General features: G+C 41.6%; 2 protein-coding genes across 21 annotated transcripts in view; both read left to right on the top strand.

Moving 5' to 3' along the window:
- Positions 1-5,774, top strand: part of syne2b (spectrin repeat containing, nuclear envelope 2b) — a 91,238-nt gene extending 85,464 nt beyond the window's left edge. For 8 of the 10 annotated variants that reach the window (XM_079174770.1, XM_079174774.1, XM_079174778.1 and 5 more), the window contains 6 exons: positions 123-275; positions 358-474; positions 612-749; positions 1,970-2,101; positions 2,682-2,744; positions 4,076-5,774. In XM_079174770.1, coding sequence (XP_079030896.1) covers positions 123-275; positions 358-474; positions 612-749; positions 1,970-2,101; positions 2,682-2,744; positions 4,076-4,240 — 768 coding nt within the window. In that variant the 3' untranslated portion in view covers positions 4,241-5,774. The remainder of the gene's footprint in view (positions 1-122; positions 276-357; positions 475-611; positions 750-1,969; positions 2,102-2,681; positions 2,745-4,075) is intronic. The other 2 variants (XM_079174777.1, XM_079174776.1) reach the window with 2 other exon arrangements.
- Positions 5,775-6,264: 490 nt separating this feature from the next.
- LOC306707364 (nesprin-2-like) overlaps positions 6,265-13,796 on the top strand; it is a 54,528-nt gene continuing 46,996 nt past the window's right edge. For 9 of the 11 annotated variants that reach the window (XM_079174782.1, XM_079174780.1, XM_079174788.1 and 6 more), the window contains exons 1-5: positions 6,265-6,645; positions 7,992-8,174; positions 11,516-11,689; positions 12,409-12,525; positions 13,304-13,419. In XM_079174782.1, the coding sequence (XP_079030908.1) occupies positions 6,436-6,645; positions 7,992-8,174; positions 11,516-11,689; positions 12,409-12,525; positions 13,304-13,419 (800 nt within the window). In that variant the 5' untranslated portion in view covers positions 6,265-6,435. Of the gene's footprint in view, positions 6,646-7,817; positions 7,883-7,991; positions 8,175-11,515; positions 11,690-12,408; positions 12,526-13,303; positions 13,420-13,796 lie in introns of those variants that run through there. The other 2 variants (XM_079174789.1, XM_079174781.1) reach the window with 2 other exon arrangements.

Below are 13,796 nucleotides of genomic sequence, written 5' to 3'. Positions count from 1 at the left end.
TGAGGTTCTCGTTTTATATCAATGAGGTTGTGATTGAAACTGATAAAGTGATTTTCAACTCCAGAGTTTCTGAGGTTTTTGTCCGGTGTCTGTTTTTCTGAACGCCCTCGTTGTGTGTACAGGCCATCGAGCAGAAGATCCAGTCCATGAGGAGGACCATAGCTGAGATCCAGAAGTGTAAACCCGGCCTTTGTCTCCCAGAGAAGGCTGAAGAGACTTTGGTTGTCTTCACTGTAGTGGACCAGCTCCAGACTCATCTGCTGGAACTGGAGAAGGTCAGTCAGTCCGTCAGTGAATCGGTCATTCAGTAAACTAGAAGTGGCCTTCACTGAACCCTCTGCTTCACTCCTCCTGTAGAAAGTCCCCGCTCTGTTCTTGCAGCAGCCTGCGACTCCGGTCCAATCCAAAGCTTCGTCAGCTCAGCAGACGACCTCTCAACCTCCACTCCTGGAATCCGCGTTAGCGGAGGCTGAGGTGAGTTTACTATGTTGTCAGTGTTTGAGGAGAAATATCAATGTCATTCAGAGCATTGATATAGCAGCGATAACTATTTCCTATGTAAAGATAAAGTGGATTGTTTAACAAAAGCTGCACTTTGTGCGTTCTCTCAGGAGAAAGACGCGGAGCCGGGACAAATCACAATTGTCCGTGTTAAAGAAGACGCATTGGAAGGATCCGGAGCGTCGCTGCTGACCGTGGAGCGGTCCTCACCTGAGCAGAGACAGTCCTCGACACCTGGCAGCACTCAGGTAAGGAAGCCACTGAGCCATTTGTGATGTTCTGCTGTACAATGAATACTTCGGTTTTGAGCACTGAAAGAAACAAATCTTTAACGGAGAGCCACCGAGCATCACGGTGAAATAAGACCTGTGATTTTCATTTCAAATCCTCATCACCTACAGTGTTGAGCCTCTCTGACGGTAGAACAAAGTCTGGAGGGATTAAGACTAACCTGCCCGCTAACCCATCCCTCCATGTGTTTTAAACAAAGTTGTTTTTCCCTCTGCATGTTTAATACCACTGTGTTTTTTCTGGTGCTCCGATCGATCGGACAATTTTCAATCGATTTCTATTTCGCTTTTATTTTGCCAGAAAGCATCCCATTGAGATTCATAATCCGGGGCAAGACGGCAGCATAAAAGGTTTCACATAAAAAGAACAAACAGACTTAAAACAAAAGAGAAAAAAGTTGCAAACAAAGAGCATAAGAAATGTCACATCTAAGAAAGAAGTGACCGACTTAAAACAAACGGCAAATTACATCAAACAATGAATTGTTCAGTTACATTCAGAGGTCAAACACTCCTTAATCCTGCAGTTATAATCTTCCACGCTTACTTTATTGGCTCATATTCCTTCCAAATAGTTTGATGGGTGGTCTCTATGAAGGCCGATCAGAGTACGCAAAACAACGTGAGACAATTTCTCTACGTGACGCTGAAATGAGTTGTGAGACAATGCTATTAAGAATAGTTCAATAACTAAATAATGCAACACGATAACCAGAGGGCGTCGAATAGACCCGTGATCGGTATCCCCAAAAAGATCCTGATCGGAGCACCTTTAGAGATGACTGTGAGGATACGTCGAGTCCGTACTGTTGAAAGTGCAGATAGAGGGACATCGTTAATATGAACTATAACACTCTGAGGGAGTTCATGGAATGCTCAAGTTGATTTATTGCATTGAAAACAATGCAGTAGTTCATAAAGAAATGTTGCACACCTTTTTGTAATAATTCCTTGATCTGCATTTAAAAGGCATATCTTTTTTATCCTTGTTCAAACTGTTCCCGAACCCTCACAGCCTCCCTCCCTCTCTCTGAGGCGATGAAGCTTTAGTTCTAAAGTAAACAGTTAAGCAGTTATTAGCAGCAGCAGTTATTAGCAGCAGCAGCGACCAGCTCGCGGCTCAGTGTTGACCTCCCCCCCCTGTGACTCTGCACATGAGCGTGTTTCCGTGTCAGCAGAGTGAGCGTCCCGTCGGGCTCCAGGCTGACGGAGCCACAGAGAGATCAGGGAGTCAGGAGCAGAGAGTGGAAGAAGGTGGAGTAGGTGTTTTGTGGTGGCTCTGGGATGCTTTCCTGGCCGCTTCGCCAGAGGTAACGGAGATCTAGAGCTGCTGTGGAAATCAAACTAACACTTTCATCAATTATTTCTGTCTCTGTCCTACATCTGTTGTTTTAACCCCCCCCCCCGAGATCCTTGTGACCCAAGGTCAGCAACTTACAATGTAGGTGGGAGGTAGATTATAGGAAAACATTCATTAAAATTGCTAATACACCTGAGGCCATATGACTAATTCCACTGGCATAAATCACAACAATCTGGTTCCAAATAAATCATTTCTAACAACTATAAGATCTGACCTTTCTCGACCTGGGTCACCCCGTTCTCCTCATCACTGCTCGTGATGAGTTCCCTCACCTCCCCTCACCTCTACTACCATCAGCTGCTTCCACAAACCTTCTACTTTAACCTCCCTGCACACGTGTTTCTGGATTTTGTTCTGCCTCTAGAGAGCAGTGTTGAACAGTGGTTGTAATTTGTGGTGCTGGAGAGTAAAAATGAATTATTTTAACTCATGAAATGTCACCAACATCTTCCTCTCTGTCAGCCATTAAAGATATCGCTGTGGTTGTTTGTATAGACGGTAAATATATATGTCGTTGTTGGTGTTAGGTACCTGTGGTCGTACCAGAAGAGACTGAAGGTGCCACTGGACAGACTGGAGAAGATAGAAAGGTAACTCAACTTTTAATAGGATAACTCTGGTGATATTATCTATTTTCATGTTGGTAACAAAGCTTTTCAACAAAACCAAAACCAACAATGAATCGATCCCACTAAAGATTCCAGCCTGATATTCTCTAGAGCTCCGTTATAATCTAAACACTATTAAAACTCACCGTTGTTCCTTCATCACCATGAACACACACACTGTGGTTTATATTCCCTCAGTCACTAGAGCACAAGAGACTGTATTTTGTGCTGCTAACGTTACTTTATCTCTCAATTAAAAAAGATGAGTTCTTTACAAAGAAACATAAATGATGCCCTGATCACATATTTTACTGAATATTAACGGATAATGATCGTCAGTGAATCTTTATTTTACTCTGTGATGGTTAACGTTAAACTGTGTCATTAATCTGCGGTTCACATGCATGTTGGACCGTGAGGGGGATCCGTACGGATCAACAAGCATCCATTACACCACTACTACTCAACAACTCTTTTATTTACAGTGCTCCGCTGTTTAAAGAGAATATTTGCCTCGTTTTATGTGGCCGTCCAATCAGTGTTGAAGGTATATGTAGTCGATTGATGCAATAAATTCCTCAGTGCTGCTGTATTGACCCAGAATCCTGAGTGTGCTGCTGCAAAATCTGCAGTTCTTCCTTCATCCAGAGCCGTTGTTTGATGCGACTGTGACGGAGTTGGAGGCAGGAAGAACGACCGTCGTTTTTCAGCTTTCTAAACCTGTTCACAGTTCTATTGTGTAAATAAAGTTGCATTTTGTATTGAAAAAATAGCTAAGTTTTCAAAAAAACGAGTGCAGAGGATACATTTTGTAGTATTTTGGATGACTTGGATGTTCAGCTGAATATATAACATGGGCTGAAGATAGTCAGAAGCTCATGTGCAATGCATCCTGGTACATGTAGGCACTGCCAATCTAAGAGCAGGAGAACTCTGCTTTCATGGTCAATATAGCAGCAATTAGGAATTTATTGCTTCAATCAACATTTACCATCAACACTGATTGGACATCCACATACACACACATGGCAGATTTTCACATCATGTACCTTTTTTTTAAAAAGGGAGGGCAGACGGGGTAGAAAACTCAGTTAGTTTTAAAAAACTACCAATGAGAACCATTGAATTTGTTTTTCAGTACAGAAGATTATACAATATAACAATGTCAATAACATGATGTAATATAATTCCTTAACAGAGTGTACCAGTAACTGTGTGAATCCATATCTCGTGGTGACCCTGAAGACTAAATGATCCTCGTGTTTAACTGACTGACCTGACTGATCTTCTAACCCTGCCTCATGTTTCTTCAGGATGTTGAGGGCCCCACTGAAGCAAGTTCATCTGAAGCTTTATCAAAGCCCCCGGGCACAGTCACAACTCAGTCCCTGCCTGAGAGCATGGTAAACACCTCAGCCTCCACCGTTAAAGTCTCCAAGTCCGACTCTGGGCCCCAGCAGAGATGTGTAGTCTCCTAGATCTAGAACTTCTTCTTGTTCAAAGCATTTGACTTTCAGCTTCTGGAAGACCTGAGTGCAGAAAGGCCACCCTCTAGAAGCAAGCCTCGATTCCACTGCTTCTTCTAGAATCAGATACTTTTTTTTAAATTTGTTTCTCTCGAGCCAATCAAACAACTCCCATTTATTCATTCTGAAACCAATCCTAGAGCCTCCAACCTTTTCTAGAACCTACCCTAGGATCCCCATGTGTTCAGACCTGCCATTCCTTCTAGAACCAAGTCTAGAACACCAATGTTTACAACCGATCTTAGATCTCCCACCTTCATCTAGTCTTTAAATGCCTCTTGAATTATGCCTAGATGTCTTCTAGAATACCAAAGAGGACACTTAAGAATCCCCTTTCTTCTACAAGAAACAAAAGTAGAGATAGATCCAGGTCTCCGAGACACAAGTCTAAAGCTCAGTTGTCTATTAACAGTATAACCTGTAGATCTCCAAAGGATCTCTTCTAGAGCCAGCCTTAGAACTCCCTAAGTCTTCTAGAATCAAGCCTAGATTTCAGGACTTCATTTAGAATCTTCTACTAGTACTTATTGTGGGATTCCCTAATTCTTCTAGGCCAAAGTCTAGATGCCCTTCTTCTACACTCAAATCTAGAGCTCAATATGTCGTCATGTCTTCCTAGAACCGATGCTTCTTTCCACAACCAAACCTCCGAACTCCTCACATGTTCTAGAACCAAACCTAGATCCTCCTTCTCTACTAGTGTCTAGAATCCTTGTAGAACAAGTCACTTCTTTGTTTTCTAAAACCGTTTTCTCTACAACCAAACTCATCACCTTCTATAGAACCAAACCTAGAACCCTAATTTTCCTAGAACCAAGTCCTAGAGCACCTGAAATATTCTAGCACGGAGTCTGGTCCTTCAGGTTCTTCTTGAGATGTCTGAACCCTCAGTGCATTTACATGGCAGAGATATTCTAGACATTGGCCTCCAGAAGTTTTTAAATTTGAATCAGTGTGTCTTACTGCAGGACAGGACTAAGGAAATAAAGCTCATCAGATGTGTGCCAAAGATTATTTTTTCCGAAATAACGTGTGTTCACTTGAAGGCTTCATCCTTCATGTGGTTCAAGATGACAAAGCACATTATTTTTGAAGCTATGTGGTTGTCGGGGTTTCTATTTTACCAACAGACAGACAGCAGACTGGGGCTAGTTAGCATGTCGGGTGGAAGGTTTTTGGTCTCTAATAAGCTTTTGCATGGACCTTAATTCTGATGGGTTAAAATGTTTTTTATAAAAGGCAGAAACAAAGTGTACTAATAGACATATTTTGTGATGAATGGTGATTTGAACTAGTTTTGCCTTTTTGATTGTTCACCTTTCATTTGCTATCTGAGCTCATTTACCAGCAAATGCGGAGCATTGTTTGTAAAAATAAAACTTGCTTGCTTACACGCTTCTGCCATTTGAATTTCCATAAGCTGAACATGATAATAAATTGTTGTTTACAGAGTTTATTGATTAAAGTGCTCAGTCATTGCCTGGCAGGGGGAGAGAAAGATTCCCGCTTTGTTATGAATCAGAGGATTTACTTTCATTCTCCACAGCGCAGATTTTATACTTAAAGAAAGTCGCCTTCTCTTAGATGACTGTTGGCCATGAAAATGCACCGGTTTGACATGATTACTGATTAACACGCAGCTGTTGGCAGGTGAAAACCATGTAACTCCAAATTCTTATACTCAAATAATACAAAAATATATTGTTTTTCTTGCTCTTGTGCAAATAGTTTTAAGGCTTATTTATAATTTCATCAATATCAATCCAAGAAAAATAATAATACGAGGTTTTCACCTGGAAGCAGCGGTACTGAGATGTCTTACGTTACATGGCATGTGCTGTACTTTGTACATTGTTCCACTTGTGTCTTTTCCATTCTGTCTACATATCCAAACAAGAGCACAAACACAAATAAACCCGCAGCAGTGATCCACTCCTCCGTCTCTCTTTCTCTTGTGTCAGGAGCTCATGAAGGGACAGAGGGGGCTTGCATGGAGGGGGGATGACCCAGAGGGGCTGAGGACAGTATATACACAGAGAGCACACACACCTGCCCAAAAGACACCCACTGAGGACGCGCACACACCTAGTGAGGGAGTCAAAGCTGTAACAGCTGTAGGACCAGAGAGCAGTGAGGTGGACAGCGGTATGCGGCCAGTCCTGCCAACATCTGGAGAAGTTCTGGTAAAACCCAGAAGTCCTCTAACAGCAGCAGCACTACATGCATACGCAACATCTCAGCCACATATAACACCAGCAGAACGAGCAGAAGCCTCAGAGCCTGCAGCCTCCCCCGCCTGCACGTTCAGACTGCAGCATCAGGACGATGCTGAGGGCCGGCGTCCTGCAGCTGCTTCGGTAAGAGAATTAAAAAAAAAATAAAAGATCCCACTCAGACGCCACGGTTTCAGCATGAACACACGAGCAGAAAGCACCGTCCTCCTCCTAACCCTCTAACCGAGCAGGAGTAAATAACTCACTGATGGACTAAAATGAAATTACAAGATAACCACCTGATTTTTTATGTTTGACCAATAATACAACGGTTGCACCATCAAAGCCGGTGAATGCTCTATTTCTCTCACTTGCATTTACCTTCAATGCATTTTTATTGCATTTTGTATTTACAGAGAAGTAGGAAATATCAAGAGGGGCACTTTAAAAAAAATATAAAAATCTAGAAGTTGATTTGTAAGCTAAAATGTCTACTTTGTACTTTTAAAATACTTATTTTGTGGCCTAAATTAGGTGAAAAAATAAACATGTTCTAAGTTAATATTTTTTCCATCTGTGTAACAAGTGTTGTCATGTGATTGTTTTTGTGAGGATCAATGTTGGTTGTTGTAATACTTATTTTGTCCACAAGAGGCTAAAGTGCACCACCTCTACAGGTTCTTAAAAGCATTCAAGTGTTTTCACAGATGAATTTTAATGTAAGGAACATAGAAAGATTTGCTGTTAACACCACATTTCACCTGCTCTAAAGCTAAGAACACGATGTCGATCAGACTTTAAAAATGCATCACCACATGCCTCTCATGACTTTCTAAATGAATTGACGCACCATTCATTATTCTTTTTTCATCTGAAGTTAGAAGTTAGTAAACCTATTTCCTCTGCATATATAGACTTAGTAGAGACAACAGTAACAAATGGAGCGCTCTGTGTATTCACATCAAAGAATGTTTGAGTCAAAGCACATTTGTTGACTCTTGGTGTTCACCTCAAACCCTTACTTGTTCGCTGGTCAACTGTACATTTGATGTGAGTTTTTCCAACTTGCATCGTGCAAAATGCTCATAATTCAGTCTTTAAAAAGTTTAAAGACACCTCTAGGTGATTGGCAGCTGTAAACAGTGTGAGGAGGAAGCAGAGAAGTGTGTGTATGGTGAGTCGCAGCTCCACCCCTGCAGCCTGAGGCCTCCATCTCCCTGTGACAAAGAGTCGCTGTGTCACTGGAGCCCAGCCAGGAAACCAGGAAGTGGTTTCTGCCACAGGTGGGTGGAGCAGAGAGGGAGGGAAAGAGAAGAGAAACTAAGAGAGAGAACCAGGCAGAGGAAAGAGGGCTGGAGGTTGAGGTGTGAGAAGCAGAATGGTCTGTCTGGATCAATATTAGAGCCACAACTTAAAGCCAGTGCAGCGCTCAGCCTGTGACCCTGGAGCGCAGAGGTTCAGCCGGGTGTGTGTTTGTGTTTGTGTCCCAGGTCCCGGAGGAGCCGCGGTCTGGGCCCCGCCCCCGAGAAGGCGGCGTCCTCCATGTGTGCCTGCAGAGAGTCGGCCAGCTGGAGCTGTGGCTGCAGGAAGCCCGGAGGAGCCCGGTAGCCGGCGGAGCCGCTGGCTCGTCCGCCATGCAGGACAGCGTGGAGCAGCAACTCCTCACCTGCCAGGTAAAGCCCCGCCCCCGGGAGGAACCGGGTCACTGCCTGGACTCTCAGGTCAAAGATCCACAGTGAGGTCCAACTGGGTTAAATGAGGCTGAGGAGTTCTGATGTCTCATAGAGTTTAGTTTCAGTTAAGGTTTGAACTTTCTACATATGATCTGTTGTTTTCATTGTGTTTTTAATCCTTTCTTTTGAAGAATGACTTTCTTTATTTGGTTTATTTTTGGTTTATTCGATCTTATCACGTTTTAAACGGTGATTTTTTTTGCTTTATTTGTATTATTGTTATATGTTAACTCCAGGAAGACCAGCAACCACTATGTGAATCTAAATAATGACTATAAAAGTGATGTCAGTATATTCTGTCTTTTCTTAACCTCAATTTTAAATCGTTCACTTTGCCAATTACCTGAATCCCTGCTTCCTGAGCTGCTGTGTGATAAAAATAAATTGGTTCTTATTTATGACATTTTGACAAGATGAAATGTCTGCTTAGAAATTGACATCAAATTAATGAGCACGATTTTAATATCGCGGAGCTCTTATCTAGGAAAATACCCTCTTTAACCTTTTGGGCTCGTGAACCCTCAGAATGAAACATGAGAACGTGAGACGGCTCGTCACAGGTCGACCAAAGACCGACTTCTGTCTTAGTTGTAGTGTTGTATGTTTAAGAGGCCTGAAGAAGGGGAATTGTCCTGTAATTGGGGGCGGCCGTGGTTCATGGGGTAGAGAGGGTCGTCCGGTATATTTATTTTTGTATCTTACATCAGTGAAAACAAGATAAAAAGCAGAAGCTTTGGCGGTGAAAAGCCTTCTGAACTGGACTCAAAGCAGTCGTGGGAGATTACTGCAGATCAAAATGAATTTGTAGCCAAAAGTTAAGGAATGACAGTAACGTTACATAGTTTGCTAACACACAATATTTCCACTTTGTGCATAGAGTGCAAAGAGCAATTAAAAGTCACCTGAGAGGACATACTTCAAGTTTAACTCGTTGTTCAGATCAACAGTCTGAGACAATAAGGCTGCTGCTGTTACACCAAGCAGCTCAGAATAGTAACAACCCCGGGTCACCGGGCGAGTCACGTGACTTTACTAACATTTCAAGTTGCACAATGTCGTGTCGAGAGCAAAATATGACTCACGGATCGTTTCCAAATCATTGCCGACTGTTTCAGATCTTGCAAAATGACGTTTCTTGCAGCTCAGAGGTCAAAACCCAGATGCAGCTCAGATCATTAACCCTCGCCTGCTCTGATTGTGTTGCCTCTGAAGTTGCTTTGAGTCTGCTTGTAGAAGAGAAAGTGAAAGAACAACGTCTCACTGAACATGAACTCAAACATCAGACGTGTTCTCTGCGTTTTAGAGTCCGCTCTTTGTGAACGTATCGTAGAGTAATGCTTTAGTTAAATACCTCCAGTGTTCACTGTGTTTACCATCAACCCACAAAAGACATCCACAGATGAACAAACACTGAATGTCAGCTGCTGCTATTTGCATTGAGGGCAAAGCGAGGTGGAGACCAAACTGTCAAAGATCTGAGAAATCGACCAATCAGATGTCATAGATTTCAACTCTGCCAACGCTCCATGACGACAAAATCAACACATGAAAACAGAGAGCAGACCTCTGCTGCCTGAGTTACTTTGAACACTGATGGAGAATTCATATTGAATATTTGTCAAATAACACTTTGTTGCTTCTGCTGTCCAGCGTCAACCTTTCATGAGCTACACAACACATTTCCTCTTTTCTGATAATCCGAAAGGATAAGAAGTTTATTCAAGCACTACGAGGACAATATGCAGCGATTCATTTTTGAGAGTTTGGTTTATTTTGCTTCCAAAACATCCCAAATACACATTCAGGTGTTTCTTTCACTACTTTGTCTGTTTGCGTCTGTAGATTTCTCCTGAATTCACCAATAGTTACCATTAGATAATGCCTCATTTGCATATCTGTAGTGTCTCTTTAGTAGAAAAACAGCAAAAAACCAACAATATCAAAGAATTCCTTTCGTATTTAGTTGTTGTTGCTTCCAGAAGAATCATCCATGAAATCAGAGGGAGACATCCAACGTTCCTTTAAAACGTTCCCATCGTGTTCTGCATACGTTTGGGTTTGTTTTCATACTTTCACATCAGTTAGATGATTTAATAAGTCAATTCTCTAAAACTCTCTGTCAGGCAACATGTTGACAACATCCATATTTTACGCTCTTATTTCATGTTTAATGTAAAATGTGAATATAAAGAGTAACTGTGCAGTACAAGTACCTCAAAACAGTACTTAAAGGTTCTGCACATGAGTAGATGTGCTTTGTTATTTTCCATAAAGCTTGTCGGTCATGGACTTGATATTTAAATGTTGAGGATCGGTTTGTTTCCGTCTGTGATACGATAGTTTTCATTGGATGGAGTCGCGCCCTCACAGGCTTCCTTATTGTGTCTTCATTCAAAGCTGTGACCCAGAGGATGAAACCAGAGCCTCATTCAAGTTTCACAGGCTGAACGCGTCACGTTTCAATGAAGCTTTGTGAGCAAACAAACAGCGATGACATCTGGTCTCCTGTTCACAGAGACTAAAGAGGACCCAGGTCTGACCCAGATCTGACTCAAACATGACGTATGAACCTCTGGGCTGCATCAGTCACACCTGACCGTCACAGAGAGAAGATCACGTTTCTTTCTGCCGTTTGTTGTTGTAACACTTATTACGGCCACAAGAGGTTGAAGTGCATCACTGTCTTCCTTTAGATTAAAGTAGATTTCTATTGAAAAGAATTATATGATGGTAATGTTGCATAACTTGCAACGTATCCTCATTCACTGGTTTTGTATGATATCTGATATATATCTGATATCTTGCCAAAAAGTTGCGTGGAAAAACATTAAACAAGAAAATGGTGGGATATCTACAAATGCATCTGCATTACTTTTCTTAGGCATTGCTTCGATTGCTGGATGAGACCAGCCTGCAAACTGCAATGAAATCTCACTCAAAAGGAACCATTTGTATTCATTTATTTATTGTTATTGTATACGTTCTATTTAGAACATGGGGCGATGGTGCACTTTAGCCTCTTGTGGCCACATTTAGTATTACAACAGCAAATCCTGAGAAAAAATTTCTGGAATTCAGAGAGATCATCCTGTCCAAACCTTTTGTTCTCCACCTGTCCTTCAGTCATAAACACAGTTTAAATCAGACTCTGAAAACAGATCCCAAGAGAGTGTTTTTCTATCACTTGGCTCTCAGGGCTTCCGTACATGTGCGACCTGCTCAGCACATACACTCTGGTTAAAAGTGTGTGTGTGTGTGTGTGTGTGTGTTTTAATGTATAGGAGATGTTCCTGGAGATCGAGCAGAAGGTTTCCGGCCTGTCGGCGATCGGTCATCCGGACGAGGCGGCCGAGCGGCTCTCCTCCAAACTGGAGCTCCTGAAGACCAACCTGGTCTCGTTCCAACGGCTGCTGCGGGACAGACAGGGAGAGGAGAGCAGAGAGCCTCAGCAACAGGTACACACAAGCTGTGGGCAAACAATACTGCATCAGGTGAACAAGTTGTAGTGACGGCGATGTATGTAGCTCAAAGTCAAAAGATGTAGATGTATGTCAGAATCAGCCGGCTGTGCATTTTGTCATTTTTTGTCTCTCTTTCTTGGTGCCATCAGCTTTAGATTGTGTGTTGGTTTTCATGTGGTTGTGTGATGTTTGGATGTGCAACTTCACTCTTTTTTTTTTATCAGCTTAAAACCATGAAATGCAAATGTGGGTCAATGAAAGTCTGAACAAGTCAGTCATTTCTTTTCTCTCTCTCATTTGACTCATTTTCATTCAAGTTTACACGTTTAAAAAGATGCTGCACGTGTGGCAAAGTCACAGTTCTAGTAACTAGTGAACCATCAGCAGCTCCTCGTTGGTGGTTTCCCTCTCTGCATTAAAGCAGGTCTGTGTTGTTTCAGGCAAGTCAAGTCACAAGTCTCTGTAAACATGCAAGTGTCAGAATCAAAGTATTTTGAGTGCTGAACTTTAAAGATCCACGTCTTTTACGTTTAGTCTTTTTATTCCTTCATAACTGAGGCGGCGTTCTGCGCGTTGCTGTCTTCGTAATGTTTTATTGTTTCAGGTTCAAACAGGTCAAAAGTTGAGTGTTTTCACGTGTCATGTTGAGTTCCTCAATCTACCAAAGACATAACACGTCTTCTCGTGTCTCCTCTTCACTCGCTCCTCCTCAGACGCCGGCTCCTCATCCAGAGCGTCGCCCTCCGTTGAGGCGCAGCAGCAGCGTTCAGGAGATCTTCTCCTCGCCCAGAAACCAGCTGCTCAGACAGAGCAGCCTGCAGCAGCAGAAGGTAGCCGTGGGGTTATTATTAAATACTGAAGTCGATATCAATACATCAATGTCATATCTTTATATTTGACAACATCAATCCCGTTCAAGCTTCATTAGACCAGCATGAGACACTAAAACCCTCCAATGCACTCAGAACAAATATAAGCTCTGGACAGTATTAGATCTTTGTAAAAGAAAACACTGTATTGATTTTTACTGATATTCAGGCGCTGGAACTTTCTCTTTCTCTTCCTCCGTCTATAATCTTTCTAGTTTGCTCTGGAATTTAAACCAGCAACTCACAACTTACTTCACGACATTTATGGTACAGCTTTAGTTACTTTACAAACTAATATTTCTGCACAAAAAACACATGAAAAGCTCATCAAATAATAAAGAATTGGCTATTTCAATAATTGTATTTGTTTTTAAAATTTCAAAATTTTAAAATTTCAATTTTAAAATTTCAAATTTACAAAAGTGTAAAAATTTACACTTTCTGAGTAAGTCTGGCGTCATTTCTCTCTATTTTCAAACCAAACAGTTAATCGATTTATGGAGAAATGAATCAGCAGATTAATTCATAATGAAACTAATAGTTCATAATAAAAAAGGAGCCTCAACCAAAATAATTCATGAGTAAAGATCTAAAAGTATCATTTATAACAGTCACGATTTTAACTCAGTCTGTAAATTTTCTTACACTACTTGCAGAACGCGTTCAATGACTTATACTTGTGTTATTAACGTGTGGTATTAGTACTGACGTTATCGTTGTTGTTGTTGTTGTTGTTTAGGAGCTGGAGCTGGAGCTGACTGAACAGAGAGGACTGACTCGGGCCATCGCCAGGCAGGGCAGCAGGACTCGGCTCCACAGCCAGGAAGCAGAGGACCACGGCCAGCTGTGTTCAGGGTGACGCACCGGACCGGCTCATTATTGTTTTATGTATATCTGGTCTAAGTGTATATTACAGAGGGTACAAGATATATTTAATATGTTACTTTGTCTCTTCTTTCCAATTTTGATATTTTCCCGACACAATAATATATCTGAACGTTAACAAGTGCTTCTATTGAGACCTCAAATTCTATTAAAATAAACTAACTTTTATAAACGAGTGTAAGTATTTATAAACAGGGAATAAGGCTGCAGTCGAATTATGGAAATAACACAAAATATAAGAAGAGTTTAGTATCGAAAGTCACATTTGATTGTATGTCTTCTAACTTCTTACGTAGTTTAATTAGATTTGTCCAATCAACGCACTTCAATTTTAAAATGTAATTTGC

The sequence above is a fragment of the Pholis gunnellus genome (genome assembly GCF_910591455.1).
Source record: "Pholis gunnellus genome assembly, chromosome: 15".
NCBI classification, from domain to species: Eukaryota; Metazoa; Chordata; class Actinopteri; order Perciformes; family Pholidae; genus Pholis; species Pholis gunnellus.
Note: the sequence above shows the minus strand (reverse complement) of the source record. Positions and strands in the feature narration are given on the sequence as shown.